We start from the raw sequence: 18,437 nt of genomic DNA on the forward strand, positions 1-18,437 counted from the left end.
TCTAGTCGGAAAGATCCAGCAAAACCTGGTAAACCCATCAATGCACACCAATGCATGAGTATTTCCTCGACTGGAACGTGGAAAGGGTCCAACATGATCGATAAACAATCGCTCCATAGCTCTGGAAGCTTGAGTCGACGACAACAACCCCGTACGTTTGTTTAGATTAGGTTTACTAATGGCGCAACTTTTACAAGACTTAACCATGGATGTGATATCCCGATCCATGCTTTTCCAAATAAAGAACTCCCTTATTTTTGACCTAGTTTTGAAGTTTCCCAAGTGTCCGCCAACAGGACTATCATGGTAATACTGAAATATGACTGGAATTAAAACCTTGGGGACAACAATCTTTATCCTTTTATCATAACGAGATTGACAACAGAGTACCCCTTTCACCAAGGAATAGGGTTTCATAATTTTACCAGAATTAATCTTCCCCAGAATTTCCTTTAACTGAGGATCATCGTTTTGATGCAGAGCAATATCTTGATACAACATTGGAAGATTAGTCAAGATAGAATTCACATTTACCGAACCAATTTGAGGTACACTCTTCGCTTCCAAGTTTCAAAACCATCCTCCTCATCAAACATACGACTAAGCCCATCAGCGATTACATTTTCCGTTCCACGAATGTGCCGAACATTAAATTTAAAAGCAGAAATTCTCAGCGCCCACCTAGTTAGTCTTCCAGTTCTTTTGGGTCTTTTCAGAACCCAGGAAAGAGCTTCATTGTCTGTCTCTAAATCAAAATTAACGTGCTCCACATAAACACGGAATTTCTCCAACGAAAATAGTACCGCTAAACACTCTAATTCATAAACAGAATATTTACTTTCCAGAGGGGAGAGAGCTCTAGATGCGTAAGCGATAGGACGTCTACCCATTTCTGACTCTTGCAATAAGACTCCAGCAATAGCCTTGCCTGAGGCATCAGTCTGGATAATGAATCTTTTATTAAAATCAGGAATAGCAAGTATAGGGGCATTACTGAGAGCTCTCTTCAAGGTTTCAAAGGCTTTTTGTTGAGGGTCTTCCCAGACAAATTTGACATTCTTTCTACGTAAGGAATTCAAAGGGGCAGCAATTTCAGCATAATTCGGAACGAATTTTCTAAAGAAATTAGTCATACCAATGAATCTGGCAATCCCTTTCACATCTTTAGGTGGTTTAAAATCGTGAATAGCTTGAGTACGGGCATGATCAATTGAAATACCCTGTGACGATACTATATGTCCCAAGAAGGAGATCTGAGATTTGGCAAAATTGGTCTTGGAAAGTTTGACAGTTAAACCTGCTTTCTTCAATCTTTCAACTACCTCCTGTACATGCTTGAGATGATCTTCAAAATTTGCAGAATACACAACAAGATCATCCAAATAATGAATAACGTACTTAAATTTCACATCCCCAAACACAGAATCCAGTAATCGAGTTAACACAGCCGCTCCCGTCGATAGCCCAAAAGGTATAACCGTGTATTCATACAGATTCCAGTCAGTGGCAAAAGCAGTGAGAGGAATAGATTCCTCATCAAGAGGTATTTGGTTGTATGCCTGATTCAAATCAAAGGTCGAAAAATAATTAGCACCGTGGAACCAGGAGAAGCACGTATGCAAATCCGGTAGAGGCACAGACTGCATGACAATCTTACGATTTAACTCTCTATAATCCGTCACTGGCCTGAAACCTCCAGATGACTTGGGCACCAGAAACATCGGAGACGAGTACGGAGAAATAGAAGGTCGAATAACACCATCCTGAAGCATCTTATCGATGATTTTCTTTAATTCAACCATCTTAGGTGGTGATAACCTATAGGGCGGAGATCTAACAGGAATCTTGTCCGTAATATCGATGTGGTATTTAAGCACATTAGTCAATCCCAATTTATCAGTGAAAACTTCAGGATACCTAGCACAAAGATCACGAATTTTACGAGCTTGATCGAGAGGCAGGTGATCAAGATCTAATTTATTACCTTCGCTTTCCTCAACATCCTCATCCAATGCACAGGTAGAATACCTTTGAAACACTACATCTTCATGAAATTTGAAAACTCTATTAGGACAAAATTTGAAACTAAGGTTCCTATCTTGTAAATTCAAAATCATTCCAACCTTGCCCATAAAATCCGTCCCTAAAATTACTTGATAAGATAAATCAGAAGCCACCAAACAATCTGTTTTCCAAGTAAACTCGGCAATTCTAATTTTGACAGATATACAACCTAGAATTCTTAATCTGCCTCCATTAGCAGTCACACAATTAAGTTTCGAAGTCCTAATTTCAGGTAATTTGCAACAAACCTTCATCCTCGAATACCAAGTCTCACTCATAAGTGACACAGTACTACCGGAATCTATCAATCCCAATGCAGGTTCGTTATTCACTTCAATACAAATGGTCGAGGTTTTAGAAACAACATTACTAGAAATACCTAACATTCCCGGAAAAGAACACTCATTCACATGACCTTCAACCGACCAGCTCTCATTATCTGCATTGGGCATACCACACGGTCATTGAAAATTACTATTGTTTACCTTAGGGCACTGCCTTTTCATATGTGACTTAGATCCGCAAACATAACAACTACCATTTTGTTTACGACTCAATGTATCTTTTCTTCTCTCAGAAGGGCAATTATTCCTCAGGTGATCTCTAGATCCACAAGCGTAACATTTTTTGAAGGAAGAAGAAGGCACAGCATGAGCGGAGACATTGTTAGAGCGAAATGAAACACAGGGAGGGGAATACCTAGTGTGCCGGGACTCATCTCCATGTTTTACATCCTCGGCAAATGTACAAGCTTCCTCGAGCTCTGCAAAACTACTCGGGCACTTAGTCAAGGATAAAAAGGACCGATATTGAGGAGTAATGCCTTTGATTATACGACCTACCATCTCTTCTTCCGGTACCATGATTTTAAAAACCTCGCAATAAAATTTCAAATCCAAGACATAGGCCAATAGATTTTCATGCAAGAACTGCGTCCTATAACAATGTTTTGGAACCAGACTTTGCAACGCAAGGGACGGAATAAATCTTGCCAAGATCAACTCGTGAAATTCATTTACACTTAAATTACTGCTAATAGCCTTAGAAATTTCTCTTTTAAGAACACCTTGACAGTTGGGAAATAACACTCTAAAAATTCCCAGGGCATCCATGCAATACACATTAGCCGACTCAGATAACTCTACTAGAAACCGCAGGAATCTGATGGTTTCGTCAATGGAATCTACAGAAAAGGTCATTACATTTTTGAAAAGATCCTTAATAGAATTAGGAGCCGAACATGACCTAATCAACAAATTCTCAACCGCAGGACTAAGTCCGCAGCAATGAGATAAGGATGGATTATTGACGGTCTGAGAAGTAATTAACTCATTAGTGGCACCAAGGTTGTTACCTTCATTAGTTTCAATCTCATCACTTAATGATAACTGACCAACCTTCTTCATATTAATCATAAAATCGAGTTCAACCGAAACATTAATTACTGAAGTTAATAACGAAGTACATTGAGACATCAATTCACCTTCAGGTCCAAGAGAAATCAAATCTTGCACCCTGTTAATAAAGTGATTGGTACGAGCTTTTAATCTTCTCAATTGGTAATCTGATGGATTACACTCTTTTAACTGTTTTACAAACACTAATAATTCGTTAATAGAACTGGACATTGCCTGCACTGACTTACCCAAGTCGATGCTCATGTTACCTGGATCTACAGGGGAATCAAGGCAGGCCAGAAGCAAGTTAACATCGCCTTCCATAGAACCAGTGGACACCAAACCCCGAATATCGAGCTCGTACAACAGCTCACCCTTCCTCAGCATTCTTGGCAACAACACGGCACGTGCACTCATTTTGATATGAAACAGAAAACGCCAAGGTTAGCACTCCACACAAGCCTGTCTTTCCCTTCACAAGTTTAGTTAACTAGTCTCAATTGATTTATTATTTCAGCCAAGGTGATATCAACGGCCTGACAACATAGCCAACGGTTACAATAAACAAGAAAGAAAAATATGCTTCCACAAGATATCAGAACGTAGCTGTACAGAAAACTACACAATCTGATACCAACACAAATAATGAGAATAACAGAACGTAGTTGCAAAGGCAACCACGCTCTGCTACCAAACACACTCTCACAACATAAGGAAAATGTCAAGAGTGTTAGCACGACCAGGGATAAAATAAGTAAAGGACTACTTACGATTATCCCAATCAAAAGGCCGTCGCACACTGTGGAAGCTCTGGACACAAGAGGTCTAGCGAATCATCTTAAAATAAGTTTACTTAATTAATTGGCTGAAATAATAACTCAAAATAAATTGATCAAACCAAATTTAATTAGGAAAATAATTTAAAAAAAATTTTCGACCTCAAACAAAATAACAAATGAATTACCACCGCACAATGAACGTGCACACCATTCAGAAAAATTAATTAAGGATATTAATTGAAAATAAATTATTTTAACACTGACTCAAATTGTCAGGATGCAGTAAATGTTTTGAAAATAAACAAACGTAGGGCAATTGAAGATTTAAAATCTTAAGACAACTATTTTGAAAGAAGCTTGAAAACTTTCCTAATGAAATTCTCGGTCACTCCAGGCCTGCATTTAAAATTAATCAAATCGAAGAAAAGGCATGACTTCATTTAATACCAAGAAATTATTCGAAACATGGGCATAAATCCAAAATTAGGATTAATAACCCAAATACTCTCCAATGAACGGTAGCTTAAACCAAATGAATTAATCAAACTCAACGAAAAACATTCCACACGCACAAGGATCTACACCAAAAATCAGCTGAAAAAATAAGTTACCAATAATACGACGATCCTCAAATGTCAATGTCAACACGGCATGGCCACGGTAAGTTTGCATTCTGTTACACAGATGTAACAGATGACGAGCACCGAAATCAAAGCAAGCACTTGAAGTACCGAGGAAGTCATTAGAAGTCCTACATTAAAGTCCCACAGATTCTCTTTTAGTAGCCCGACATTCGCTTGAAAATATGATAATTAAAAAAATAACTCGTTTTGGTGCACCAAACTAAAATTAATTGAAGTCAAGAAGGTAAACAAATGCCAACATGATTATTACAACACTGAAGCCTAAAACAAATATTATCTTGTTACAAGATTTTTGTGAAGACCTGTTTTAGGAAGTTAATTTCTTTTAAAAACACATGCCCAATTTCACATACGAATTTAAATATCTCCGCGTATTAACACAATTATCTAATCCATTCCTTGGTCGCTTAGTTCACTACAAGGATGGATGCACCTTACTTAGGAGGTCGAAGAAAACAAATATACAACTAAAAAATTCAGAAGGATAACCAAATATTCAGGCCTATCGCCCAGATGGACAATCCATCACCCATGGTCTAGTTTCTCCACCATCTCCTCTTCTTGCATCTTGATTTACTACTCTTCTTAAAGCACAATCAGTAGAGAATAGGTTCCTCCGTCTTCAAACTACAAATCCATAATCGGAACAACTGCTATCTGCATTGTCGACAGACTACGACAGAGAAAGCTTCACATCTAGCGCCCAGATAGCACCACAACTAGCTACCTCGCAGCTTAAATTCCAAGTCGACCGCTAGATAGCACACCATCATCAATTATAGAAGTCCATGGAAATCTGAAGTTTGAATACACGGTGGGCCAGACAAGAAAATAGACACATAACCAAATGCATCGTACCATCGCGAAGAATAATTTTAAATCCATTACAGAACCTGCCAACTTCGGCTCAGAGAACCAATGCCTTAACCGTTTGAGACATTCAGCCCGGCACTCTTGTGAATATTATGTACTGACAAGTGACTGCACTAATGACTAATTTCCATTAAGTGGTAATTTTTTTCTGTAATATACAGCTAATCATTTAAATATTTTTAAAAATCTGTATAACGCTGATTTTTGCATCTTATTTCAGTAATTAATTTTTTCACTCTTACTCCCTGCAAAACTGAGGAGGATACATTTATTTTCAATGAAGTTTAATGTGAGAGAAAGTCTCACGTGCGACCACTTGTGTTACAATTCTCCTAGCAACCACTCGTGGGTTAAATATTATTTTTCCGCTCACACACTTCGACAATGAATTGGATGTTATACACAGCCATGTATGACTGCAACAGAATGACGTTGGCAGTCGTTTTGAATGAAACGAAACTTCAACCGACCAAGAACGATTCGAGTGATCAAGTTGAAGCTGGAAGGTGGGAGTTTCAATATTCATGCCAATTCTGAGCACTTGAAGATGTGGATGCCAGTCAACAGACTTTAATTTTGTCTTCATTTGTAAGAAATTTCACGACTTTTCCTGTATCCATAATTAGGCTATCATGCGACAAATATTCACAACCCTTCACTGTATAACTAAACATGAAATACATTTCTAACTTCAGAATGGAATGTGAAATAGAAGCACAAACAAGCTCATTGTGGTGTTCTGTAGTTTCACTGCTAACCTGCAAGCAGAACTGAGCATTTCTGAGACTAATGGTTTGCTCCCTGAAGGTGCAATTTATCTCGTGAAATTCAAGAATTCAAGGCCTTTTCCAGTTATCAGACAACTGCAGCGAGGGCTCTTACCCGAGTTGGAAATCAAGTTCCTTCCACAATGAACGACAAATAACATTTTCAGGGCTAGGAAAAATGTGATCGTATTAAGCGGTAATAGAGAAAATTCATGACGGGATAAGTGAGGAATTTTTATATAGATTTAATACGATGAGAATCGGGACTTCAAATTTACGACATGCTAAGCGGGAAAATGAGTTAATGAGGAAGGCACGAACAAGGTTTCACTGTATATATATTTCACATTTGTTCCTTTGCCGAGGTGCTCTATTTTGAAGACAGGGTAGCATATATGTGAAGAATGGCATTTCATTTCTCTAGTTCACTCACAAGCCTATGGTGAATAGAATGTAAGTTCAGTCATGCGATTCTATGGCGTAGTTGCTTGGGCTGATCGGGCTGTGAATATATTCAAACAAGGGTTTCCGATAGTGTAAAGCTGAAGTGCAAAATTAGGCTGGAAGGGTGGTTAGAAATTGAAGATAATATGTGTAATTGCTGCAGCTTGTGAGTGAGAACTAAGGGTGTGCTGTAGGGCTGTAGGGGGGGGGGGGGGGATATTTAGCAAATAAATGGTGACAAAGCAAATTAGATCCTCGACTGTACGGGATGGTAAAAAGGCAACAGCTAGGCGATGTAGGTGGATTGATGGTTCTGATAGGGGCTATAAGTTCAAGTTGATTTTGAAGAGGTGCAGGACGGCGACGGCAGTGGCGAGAATACACTGCGTGATTACCTCCACAGATATGAGCAAACATTGTGATTAAATTCTGGCACCTTGGAGTCTCCTAAAATCGTAAAAGTAGTTAGAGGGATGTAAAGTAAATATTATTATTATTATTATTATTATTATTATTATTATTATTATTATTATTATTATTTTAAATCACCATAACATTGATTTATTATTAAACAGTGTCCTCCTTACTCAATACATTATAGCATAATGTGAATTTTAAAAACTTCAATTTCACATTTGTCACATCTATAATGTTTTGATCCTAATTGGATAATCTTCAATAGATTGCAAAAAATTGACATATACCTACCCTAGATAAAAACATTTAAAATGTAAACAAGAATGATGTTATGAATGTTTGAAAATGAAAATGAAAATCCGCAGCCTGTTTCCAGTCATTTGACCGGGTCAAGAATGGAATGAAAGAAGCCCCCTTATAGCGGCGAGGATGGGAATTGTGCCGGCTGCCGAGGCCTGTCGCACTCCTCTGGGGCAATGATTAATGAATGATCAATGAAATGAAATGAGATTGGAGAGTGTTGCTGGAATGAAAGATGACAAGGAAAACCGGAGTGCCCGGATAAAAACCTGCCCTGCCTTTGCTTTGTCCAGCACAAATCTCACATGGTGACCGGGTTTTGAACAACGGAACCTAGCGCTAAGAGGCTGGCGTGCTGCCACCTGAGCTATGGAGGCTTCGTTGTGAATGTTTAAATGTACTTATTAAGAAAATGTCATGTTAAAATCTTCAGTGCGCGCTGTTATCCACTTGTCGTAAAATCCTCTTGATGTTTCATTAGTTAAAAGTCTGCTAATTGGACTAGGCGATATCTGATTATTAATTGATGTTTCGTGATTTAGTTTGCTGCCAATAACGATTAACATAATAGCATATGTCTTGGTGGTATAATTGCCTGTAATTAGAAAGTTAAAGTTAATTGAATGCCACAGAAACACAAAAAGTGTAGTCTGATGTGTTTGTGAGTAATAAAGTTGTGACTAACCTCCTTTTCCCAGTTGAACGATATATTTACGTGCATGGTTTTGTGACGCTAACCCTGTTTATCATATGCTGTACTCTCAAGGTCTTGAGGAGGAATGGCAGGAGGGGAGGGGACTGAACTTAACATGATTGGTAAAGGAACTGTAGGAGGAGCAGGTGAAGTTACCATTGGTTGAGGATGGGACCTATCATTATCTACAAAGCAGCGCAATAAAAGTTTCAGATAGAGAATCTAATTTTTCATTAATTTAATTTAAATTGTATTCAGGGTTAATATATTGATCACTGTGAATATATATAGTATGTTCTCTAAGATATCAAGTAAGGAACCTCTTTGTGCCAAATTAATAACCATTAAATCTCCTTAATTCTCTACTAGCATAACTAATCTACCTGTGTAAACCAGCCTTTACAGTTTAACACAGAATTTATAAGAAGTTCTTCAAGAATTAATAATTTCTCTGTTAATGCGTTGTTGTAGTTGACACACTATAATAGGTCTACATGATACAGGTTTGGCTTGCCATACCGTAGTCCTTAAAAAAGGAACTTATTCACGTTTACTGTATATCCTACCTGGTAATGCACGGGGCTTCAATATATAACGCAACACATTTTATTTCTCGGCCAATTTCGGTTTTAAAAAATTGAAATTTTGTTTGGGACATCTTTGAATATTCTCACTTTGTCTCACAGAGTTTCATTAATTCCCAATAGGTGGCAGCGCTAGCCTTCAAAATGACGTCTGTAACGGAGGTGCGTACCAAACGGAGAGCAGTTATTGAGTTTCTTTTGGCAGAAAACCAGGGCATCACAGATAATCATAGGCACTTGCAGAATGTCTATGGAGACCTGGCAGTGGACAACCGCACGGTGAGCCTAATCCACAACAACGTAAGACCTCACACAAGTCTGCGCACCGGACAGGAGCTCACAAAACTTCAGTGGATTGTTCTTCCTCATCCATCCTACAGCCCAGATCTCACACCTTCTGACTTCCATCTGTTTGGCCCAAGGAAGGATGCACTTTGCGGGAAGCACTGCACGGATAATGGGGAAGTAATTCTATGTACCCGATTCTCAACCAACAACGTTTGAAGATTTATTTTTCGATATCTTAATTAATCCAGCATTGTTTTCCCTAGACTAGATTTTTATGACTTATCTTGTATTAAAGCATGTATTATACTTTAATGAGTAACCCAGTTCAGGGCCCTGACTTACAGTAGCTTTAGATTAAGTATGGCTGAAGATGCTTACAAAGCCTAAGTGAAACATGTCCCATGTTGACATATATGTAATATTTGTATCTTAAAGATTGTAAAGTATAGGAATGGTGGTTTTTTAATAAATTTGTTTGAAACTTTTACATTCTGTACTCCAATACGGCTATCATAATGAGACTCATAACATGTAATAATGGGGAAGTTAGCGATGCAGCGTGACGTTGGCTCCGACATCGACCAGTTGAGTGGTATTATGCAGACATACAGGCCCTCACATCGCAGTGGCGTAAGGCCGTAACATTGAAAAATAGGGTATTGTAGCAAAAGGATTTGGGAATAACATGGTGTATTTGAATTCTCAATAAAACCAACCTGCTTTTAGAAAAAAAGTTACATTATATATTGAACCCCCTTCATATTTAAGATTTCACTTACCTCCTCAGCAATCTTTGCCAACTGTTCAGCCATGGCCTTCCCTGTCTGCTGAACCATCCCATAGAAATACCCATTACTGTCCTTCAGTAAGATATGAGGATGATCAAACTCCTGCAAGACAGACAAAAATACACTTCAGATATTCAATCAATCACCACTGATCCGCATGTAGAATCATCAGCCAAGTTGGAGATTCCGTATCACTCTTTTAACCAGTTCCTTACTAAGTGATTTCAAAGAACTTTGAAATTTATTGAACATTACTCTTGATAACTTATCCCAACCCCTAATTTCTCTACCCATAAACAAGGAAAATTAGAGAAGGAAAAAAATGAAAGTGATGATGTTTGCAGATGACCTGTTAGTCTGGGGGGAAAAAAAGGAAGAGGATATCCAGGAAAGTTACATGCATGGGAAAAGGAGCTGAAACAATATGGAATGAAATTTAATGCCAAAAAGAGAGAGAGAGTGATCACAACTAGAAAGAAGGAGAGACCTACAAGAGGGATAATGCTTGGAGGAAGCTTAGGAAGGTAGAGAGTTTCAAGTACCTGGGAAGTACAAGAGAGGAAAGTGGAAGAAATGATAAGAAAATAATCGAGCCTGGAAGACGAGCAGGAGCATTCCTGGAAAGTGTCAGAAGCCTGGTTTGGAGCAAGGATAACCCTCAGAGAAGCAAAAGAGTGATATGCAGGACTTACTATGTACTTATTCTGATGTCATCATCATCATCATCCTAAACCATCTCCAGTTTCCCGGGTGTGGTATATGAGCCTCCTCCATCTCATCCTGTCCTTGTACCATTCTTCCTCCACCAACTTGTCCCAATCATCACCTCTCAGCAGTACATCGCTCTTAACTAAATCTATCCATTTCCTTCGTGGCCTTCCCACGGGTCGTCTTCCTTCTACCTTTCTGTCAAATTCCTTCCTTGCAGTTCTGTTTACTGGCATCCTCTTCATGTGACCAAACCACTTCAGTCTTGATATCTGAATCTTATTGAGGAGAGAATCATCTATTCCTACTTCTTCTCTAATTTTCTCATTCCTAATCTTGTCTTTCCTGGTTTTCTGGATCATAGTGCGTAGGAATTTCATTTCAGCTGCCTGAAGTTTGGAATTATCTCTATTGGTCAGTGTTGTGGTTTCGAGACTGTATGTAAGAATTGGTGTATAATAGGACTTGTACAATGTCATTTTTGTTTTCATGGGTATTTGCTCATCCCACAGCAGGTGTCTTACCTGGTGGTAAAATTGTGTTGCCTTATTGATTCGATTGTTCACCTCATGTTTTGCTAGGTTGTCATTTGATATAACGCTACCCAAGTATTTGAAAACTGGAACGCTGTCCAGTTGAGCTTCATTTAACATGACTATTGGTTCTGCTCCTTCCCCATACACTTTCATCACCACCGTCTTGGTCTTGCTGATGTTTAAACCATATTTCTTAAACTCCTCATTCCAGCTTTGCATTCTCTCTCCCAATTCCTCTTCTGAGTCATTCCAGATTGCAACATCTGCAAATGTGAAGGCTTTGATATCTCCATGTTCTTTCCTTTTAACAGATTTCATTACTACATCCATTACAATAATAAATAGAAGTGGTGACAATGAGCTGCCCTGCTGCACTCCTCTCTTTGTTTCAAACCAGTCTGACAAACCACATCCTACTTGAATACAGCTTCTGTTTCCACTATACAACATTTTCACTTTGTCTATAAGGCTGTCTCGCACTTGAAGTTCTTTCTGATGTATGGAGCAGAAACTTGGGTAATGAGGCAGAGAGCCATAACCAGGATACAGGCAAGTGAAATGAAATTTCTGAGAAACAGGATAGGAGAGACAAGAATGGATAAGATGAAAAATGAGAAGATTAGAGATATAGTAAAATATAGTACAACAGGAACCGTGCAATACATCATTTGTGGTTTGTGAGGAACAGTTAACAAGTAAAGAAAGGGTTACAGTGATATTAGGAACTAATATGACGGGAACCAAAAATCTAAAACTTCTATTGGTCAGAAAATCGGTGAAGCCTCGCTGTTTCTTGGGTGTAAATTAATTACTGGTCACTTCGAAATCAACCCCTATAGTCGCGGATGACAAGCTCCATTTATGATTCTCGGCTGCATGGTATTGACAAGAAGTTTCAGTGTGAAGGAAGGAAAATCCTCTTTTTTGTAGACAACTGTCCTGCTCATCCTAAGGTGTTCATTCAGGAGTTAAAGGCAGTGTGCATGGTCTTCTTGCCACCAAACTTAACATCTAAACTAGAGCCCATGGACCAAGCTTGAAGCATTTCAATGGGAAGAAGGCTGTTCAGAGAATACTGAGAGAAATTGAATCCGAGGAGTCGTTAACCAACATTTATCTACTACAGCCAATAACAATGCCAAGTAAAGGAGGAAATAATTGTAGACTGCTTCCGCAAAGCAGGATTCTTTTGAAAGGTGACTCAAGAGCATTAGAACACAAAGAGGAAGAGGTCACTCTTGTTCATTAAGAAAAGGGGGGTGTATCAGCAGCTTGCTAACTGCGAAGCTGATTTTGAGGCTTACATAAATCTGGACTCTGACATTATAGTGGTCGAGCCTTCTATAGATACCATCAACGCTGCTGCCGAGCAAGAAGAAGGAGGAGAAGAAGAAGACCATTCCCAAAAAGAAGAGTTGGAGCTGCCTTCTCTTGTACCATACAGAGTCAGGCGAATGTAAATTACAGTGTTTTCACAGCAATAAATGTTGTTGAAAAGTATGTGGAAGAAAAGAAGGTTAACAGTAAAAAACAAAAGAGACTAAAAAATTCTTTTCAAAGGTGTTAACGGAGGTATGTTTCTTGTTTCACTACTGTTTGTACTGTATCCTGTCCTCTAAAAAGTTACTATAATAAGTGTTATAATTAAAGTGATGCCATAAAATAAAGTTTGTCTGTATAATTTTAAATACTGTTAAAATTAATATATTCATTATAAGACAACAGATACATATGATACAATTATGTGATATACATTCTCAAAAAATTTCAATACCTCAAAATAAAAATTTAGCTCCCGAGGTGATTTGAGATATCGAGGTTCCACTGTATTTCCTTGATGTTATTTGAAAGTCACAATAAACAAAGTAGAAGGACAGTTAATTTAAAAATTAAACACATGGACAGGTTTAAAACATCTTTAAACATTTCTTGCTTAATAGTGTCTAAGAAGAGAATAAAAATTAATGCCCATGGTGTTCAAATCAGTCAAAACAGAGGTGAAGAGATTGAAGCTAAAATGTTCCTTTGTTATGGCTAGATGTAACCGTCATTATGTAAAACTCTTGCTGGTTCTTCAATATGGAACATTTGAGATGATCGTTGTTTGAAATCCAATGTTTACGTCAACAACACTTGAGTGTTGTGTTCAGGCAGGAGGAAAATTCAAATGCTTTTGTAAATGTGTTGTAACCTATGGCTTTATTGGGAAGTAACTCCAATACAAAATTGATATCTCTAGACAACAATAATATACAAATAACATTAATAAAGTACAGATGTATTAGGGTGGGGTCTTGTTTCATCTTGTTCCTGGCTGTCCAGTATAGGGCTGGTAAATTGCCTTATTTTCTAAGGTTGGGTTGAGTTCTGTGCACTGAAGTAGTAGGTGTTTTGCGTCCATCACTGATCCAGTAATTTTGCAGATGGTACACTTTTCCATCAGGCATATTTTGATTCTAGCTAGATGTGCAGCTAAGCAGTCATGTCCTGTTTCCAATCTGAAGATCTTCACTCTTATCTTTCCTTGGCTTGCCTTTATTTTTGTCCTGTAGGTCATTTATTTTTTTCCATTTCTTCATTGTAGTAAGTTGGGTAGTTTCTTTCTTCCATTTTTCAGGGTTTATATTTGTGATTATCTTCTTGAAAGAGTTAGCTGCCAGAGGTTTGGTTCTCATGTAGGTACTAGTGCTTTTTTTGCTAGTTTATCTGCCAGTTCGTTGCCTCCTACTCCTACATGTGCAGGGATCCATTGTAAAGTGATGTTTCCCTCTAAGTTTTTAATTTTGTTAGTAGATGTGTAATGTCATGAATTCTTGATGAATGGGGCTTGGTGTTTGAGAGTACTGCTTGTATGGCAGCTAGTGAATCTGTGAGCAGGACTGCTTTTTCAAATGAACTGACTCTACAAACTAGATTTTGTAGGGCAAGATAGATCGCTTCTATTTCTCCACCAAATTTATTATGTACCTACTGGAGCATACTGTGAGAATAATTGGCAGAAAACTCCAGCGCCTGCTCCTCTCATGTATTTCTGAGCCGTCTGTGAAGACTCTTAACCAATGATCTACAGGATATTCTTCGTTTAGTATACTAAGCGCTGACCTTCTCAGCATTACTGGGAAACCATCCCTTTTGTTCGAGATTATCTGGGAGTGATACGTTGGTTTGTACTGAGGGGTAGTCCAATGGGCTTACTGGTTCAGGGGTGTTTTAATTTTGGATGGTATACTTAGCGCTTTTAAAATATTTTTACTAGCGGTTATAGTTTTTCTTGGGTTTTTAGTCGTTCAATATTATTATTATTATTATTATTATTATTATTATTATTATTATTATTATTATTATTATAGTACTTACAACCATCCTTCCTCTCTCCATGACGAGGACCTTGTCAGAATCCATGATGGTGTTCAATCTATGAGCCACTGTCAGCACCGTGCAGTCTTTGAATTTCCTCCTTATGGTGCTTTGAATCAGTCCATCCGTCCTGCAATTGAATTATGATACCTTTTAATATTGTCATAGGAAAAAGGTAAAGGAAACACAGATATGTGACAGTTTCTAAGGTAAAACATTATTATCATGACATTAAACCATATACAGTTAGTGTGGAAGACAATCATGGGAACTAGTGAAAGCGATATACAGTGGAACCTTGATTCTCCGTTTTTGGAGGGACCACCGAAAAAAAACGTACAACACGGGAAAACGGACAATCCAGGAATGAATGATCCATGAACAATTTGGCTAAACATCACAAAAAAGAAATATGTATACTTAAAATCTTACAAACACCCCTAAACCGAACCAAACTACAGACCCAATGGGCCTTCTGCCTAACAAGCGACCGCTGCTCGGTCTGAACGCTTGCAGATTACGAGGTAATTACGAGGTCAGTGTGACGAATTCTATCGGCCGTTATTCCTGGCTCTCTAGACCGGGGTCGCCATCTCACCATTAAATAGCGCCTCAATTAAAGGTAATCGTATAATGAGTGAACCTGGAACCAGCCCTCATAACCAGGTAAAAATGCCTGACCTGGCCAGGAATCGAACCTGGGTCCTATGGGTGAGAGGCAGGCAAGTTCGATCGCGGGGCCGGCTTCAAACATTAATTACTGGTACGCGACTTAAGAGTCTCGAAACTTTACATTCAGTTTTACCGGGGAAACTTCGTCGGTTTCCGCTGAAAACTTCTTTCAGTTCAGCAAGTTTGATCGGTCAAACTTTTCGAAAAACCTAATAACATCAAGCCAAACAAAATTCTCTAATCTAATAAAATAAAGCACATTGGATACAAAAGCGCCCAACATGATGGCGAAATCCCTTTTTCTTTAAATCTTCCATTGTAATTTGGTCACCTGTATACTGTTCATAGTCAGTTTGTGGAAATCTTGTACCGCGCAAATTAGGCCTACGGCCTACATTGAATTTTAAAGGTTATGTTGAACTCGAGAATATTGTTGCGAATGTAAGTATCGATTCCTCAAGTTTTCGAATGCATTATATTCAATTATGTCCGTCACTAATCACGATTAAATTGGAAAGAGAAAAAATATCATCAAAACGTCCGAATTTACGGTTATTCGCGACCTTGACCTCAGCTGGAAATCATGCTCGCTGTCTAATTACATAAAATCAGCTTCATGGTCCGTATCGCACTTCAATAGATTCACAATTAAGTATTTATTTTCCCATCTAGTCGATACAATGATTGCTTAAGGCAATTTTTAATGGTTAAAAGTGGTACATGTTTCGTATATTATCAACATCTTCAGCCACATAACACTGTTTAGATGAAAAATATATAAATTGACAAAGTAATGCTTTAGAGGAAGTGTCCTTAAAATTAACATAAGATTGACAACATTAAAACAAACAAATAACTCTAGAGAAATGATGCAAAGGTTTTTACATGTAACGTGCACAAATAAAACGACTGCGGTTTTAAAATTTTAACACAATAACGTGAAATTCCTAGTCTTACATTAGGACCAAAACAGTAATAGGCAATCCCAAAACCTCCCATGGCTTTACGTATGTAAGAAGGTGCAACATCTGTTCTGGTCTCGATAACGTAATCGTATGCGATAATATTAAAATACTAAATTTGTGTTACTTAAGGAGCAGTTTACATTCCTGCCTGAAAGCTCAGTGACTATACAGTGCTCTGAGGGAAGTGCTGAAAACCTGTTCGGCTATACACTCGCAAAAAAAAGAAAAAGAACAAAGTAAACATCTAACCCTGGACATAATGTAGACGCTTTGCAAGTACAAACATTTGACGAAACTCGTTCCGTCTTCAAGTAGAGCTTTCGAAATGTGCTCTGTTCCCTTCCAATTGTTGTGGACACTCTCTGCTTTGTGGTTTCGATTCTCTAAACAATGCCACCCGAATGCGATGCTAAGATGGTCCCTTATGCAAGTTCACCGTCGATCGCTTTTCCGCTTCCTCAAATTACCGCAATGACTGGACGTTCACACCAAGATCTGCAAGTATGCGTTGCCGTCCTTTCGTGGGATACAGTTTCTTGAAAACCGCGTGATCGAGGATTTAGCGTTGATGGGACTGAAATTTTTGAACGCTTGATACGGGAAATCGTTTCTTTGATGAACGGATAATGCAGGATTTTTACAACATGATTTAATTAGGATGCTCGCGGGACCATGTAATTTGAATGGATAATACGGGAAAATGTAGCTTCCGGGAACGTATAATCGAGGTTCTACTGTATAAGAATTGTTTCAGTTGTGTCCAGATTCCAGTGGGGAGAACAGATAGGTTTAGACAGGGGAATGTATTGTCTCCACTTGTGTTTAGAATGGTTATAGATGAAATTATAAAGGAAACAAAAGCAACACATGGAGGGGATATGAAAATATTGTAGTCTGCAGATGACATACAGTGATCTGGGGAGTCAACAATACAGAGGTGCAAATCCAACTAGAGGCTTTAAATGACAATATTGAGAAATATGGTATGAAAATCAGTGTCGAGAAGAGCAAAACAGTGATGAAGATAAAAGGAGAAAGAGAAGGAAAAGGAATCGTTAGTATCAGGGGACAAAACCTTGAGATTACTGAATACTTCAAATATTTGGGAAGTGAAATAATGCAAGACAAAAGGCTGGGTAAGGAGATCCGCAGAAGGGTACAAGCGGGAAATATGTTCTACAGTAGAACCTCGATTATACGTTCCCGGAAACTACGTTTTCCCGCATTCTTAGTTCAAATTACATGGTCCCGCAAGCATCCTAATTAAATCACATTGTAAAAATCCCGTATTATCCGTTCCTCGAAGAAACGATTTCATAGATCAACTGTCCAGAAATTTCAGTCCCATCAACGCTAAATCCTCGATCATGTTTTTCAAGAAACTGTATCTAACAAAAGGACGGCTATGGCATACTTACGGATCTTGGTGTTAACGTCCAGTCATTGCGATAATTAGAGGAAGTACTGTACTGGAAAAGCGATTGGCGGTGAACTTGCATAAGGGACCATCTTAGCATCGCATTCAGGTGGTATTGTTTAGAGAATCCTCAGCAATCATAAAGCAGAGAGTGGCCAACACAATTGGAAGAAGACAGAGCGCATTTCGACAGCTCTACTTGAAGACGGAATGAGTTTTGTCAAATGTTCGACTTGCAAAACGTCTACATTATGTCCAAGGTTAGATGTTTATATTTTTTACTTTTTTCAATTTTATCGCGGGACAGGTTTCCGATATTTCCCTCAGGGCATTGTATAGTCACTGGGCTTTCAGGCAGAAATCAAAACTGCTCCTTCTTAACACAAATTTATTTAATATCATCGTATATGATTATGTTTTCAAGACCAGACCAGATGTTGCACCTTATATACATACAGCCATGGCAGGTTTTGGGATTGCCTATTACTGTTCAGGTCCTAATATAAGACTGGGAATTTCACGTTTGTGTGTTAAAATGTCATCAAATCCACAGTCGTTTTATTTGCGCATGTTACATTTAAAAAGTTTGTAGCATTTCGAACTCGTACCGATTTGTACAGCGAGCGCACTTTCTAGCTGAGCTGAAGGTCATGAATAACCGTAATTTCTGAAGTTTTGATGATATTTTTTCTCTTTCCAATTTGACTGTGATTAGTGACGGGCGGAAATGAATATAATGCACT

The 18,437-nt window shown here is 38.3% G+C and overlaps 1 protein-coding gene across 1 annotated transcript in view; it reads right to left on the bottom strand.

The window, feature by feature from the left end:
- The window catches only part of LOC136885586 (ATP-binding cassette subfamily C member 4), a 174,734-nt gene that overhangs the window by 11,381 nt on the left and 144,916 nt on the right, over window positions 1-18,437 (bottom strand). The window contains exons 23-24 of the mRNA XM_068230337.1: window positions 14,641-14,770; window positions 10,031-10,141 (exon numbers count right to left, since the gene is read on the bottom strand). Coding sequence (XP_068086438.1) covers window positions 10,031-10,141; window positions 14,641-14,770 — 241 coding nt within the window. The remainder of the gene's footprint in view (window positions 1-10,030; window positions 10,142-14,640; window positions 14,771-18,437) is intronic.

The sequence above is a fragment of the Anabrus simplex genome, chromosome 14 (genome assembly GCF_040414725.1).
Source record: "Anabrus simplex isolate iqAnaSimp1 chromosome 14, ASM4041472v1, whole genome shotgun sequence".
NCBI lineage: Eukaryota > Metazoa > Arthropoda > Insecta > Orthoptera > Tettigoniidae > Anabrus > Anabrus simplex.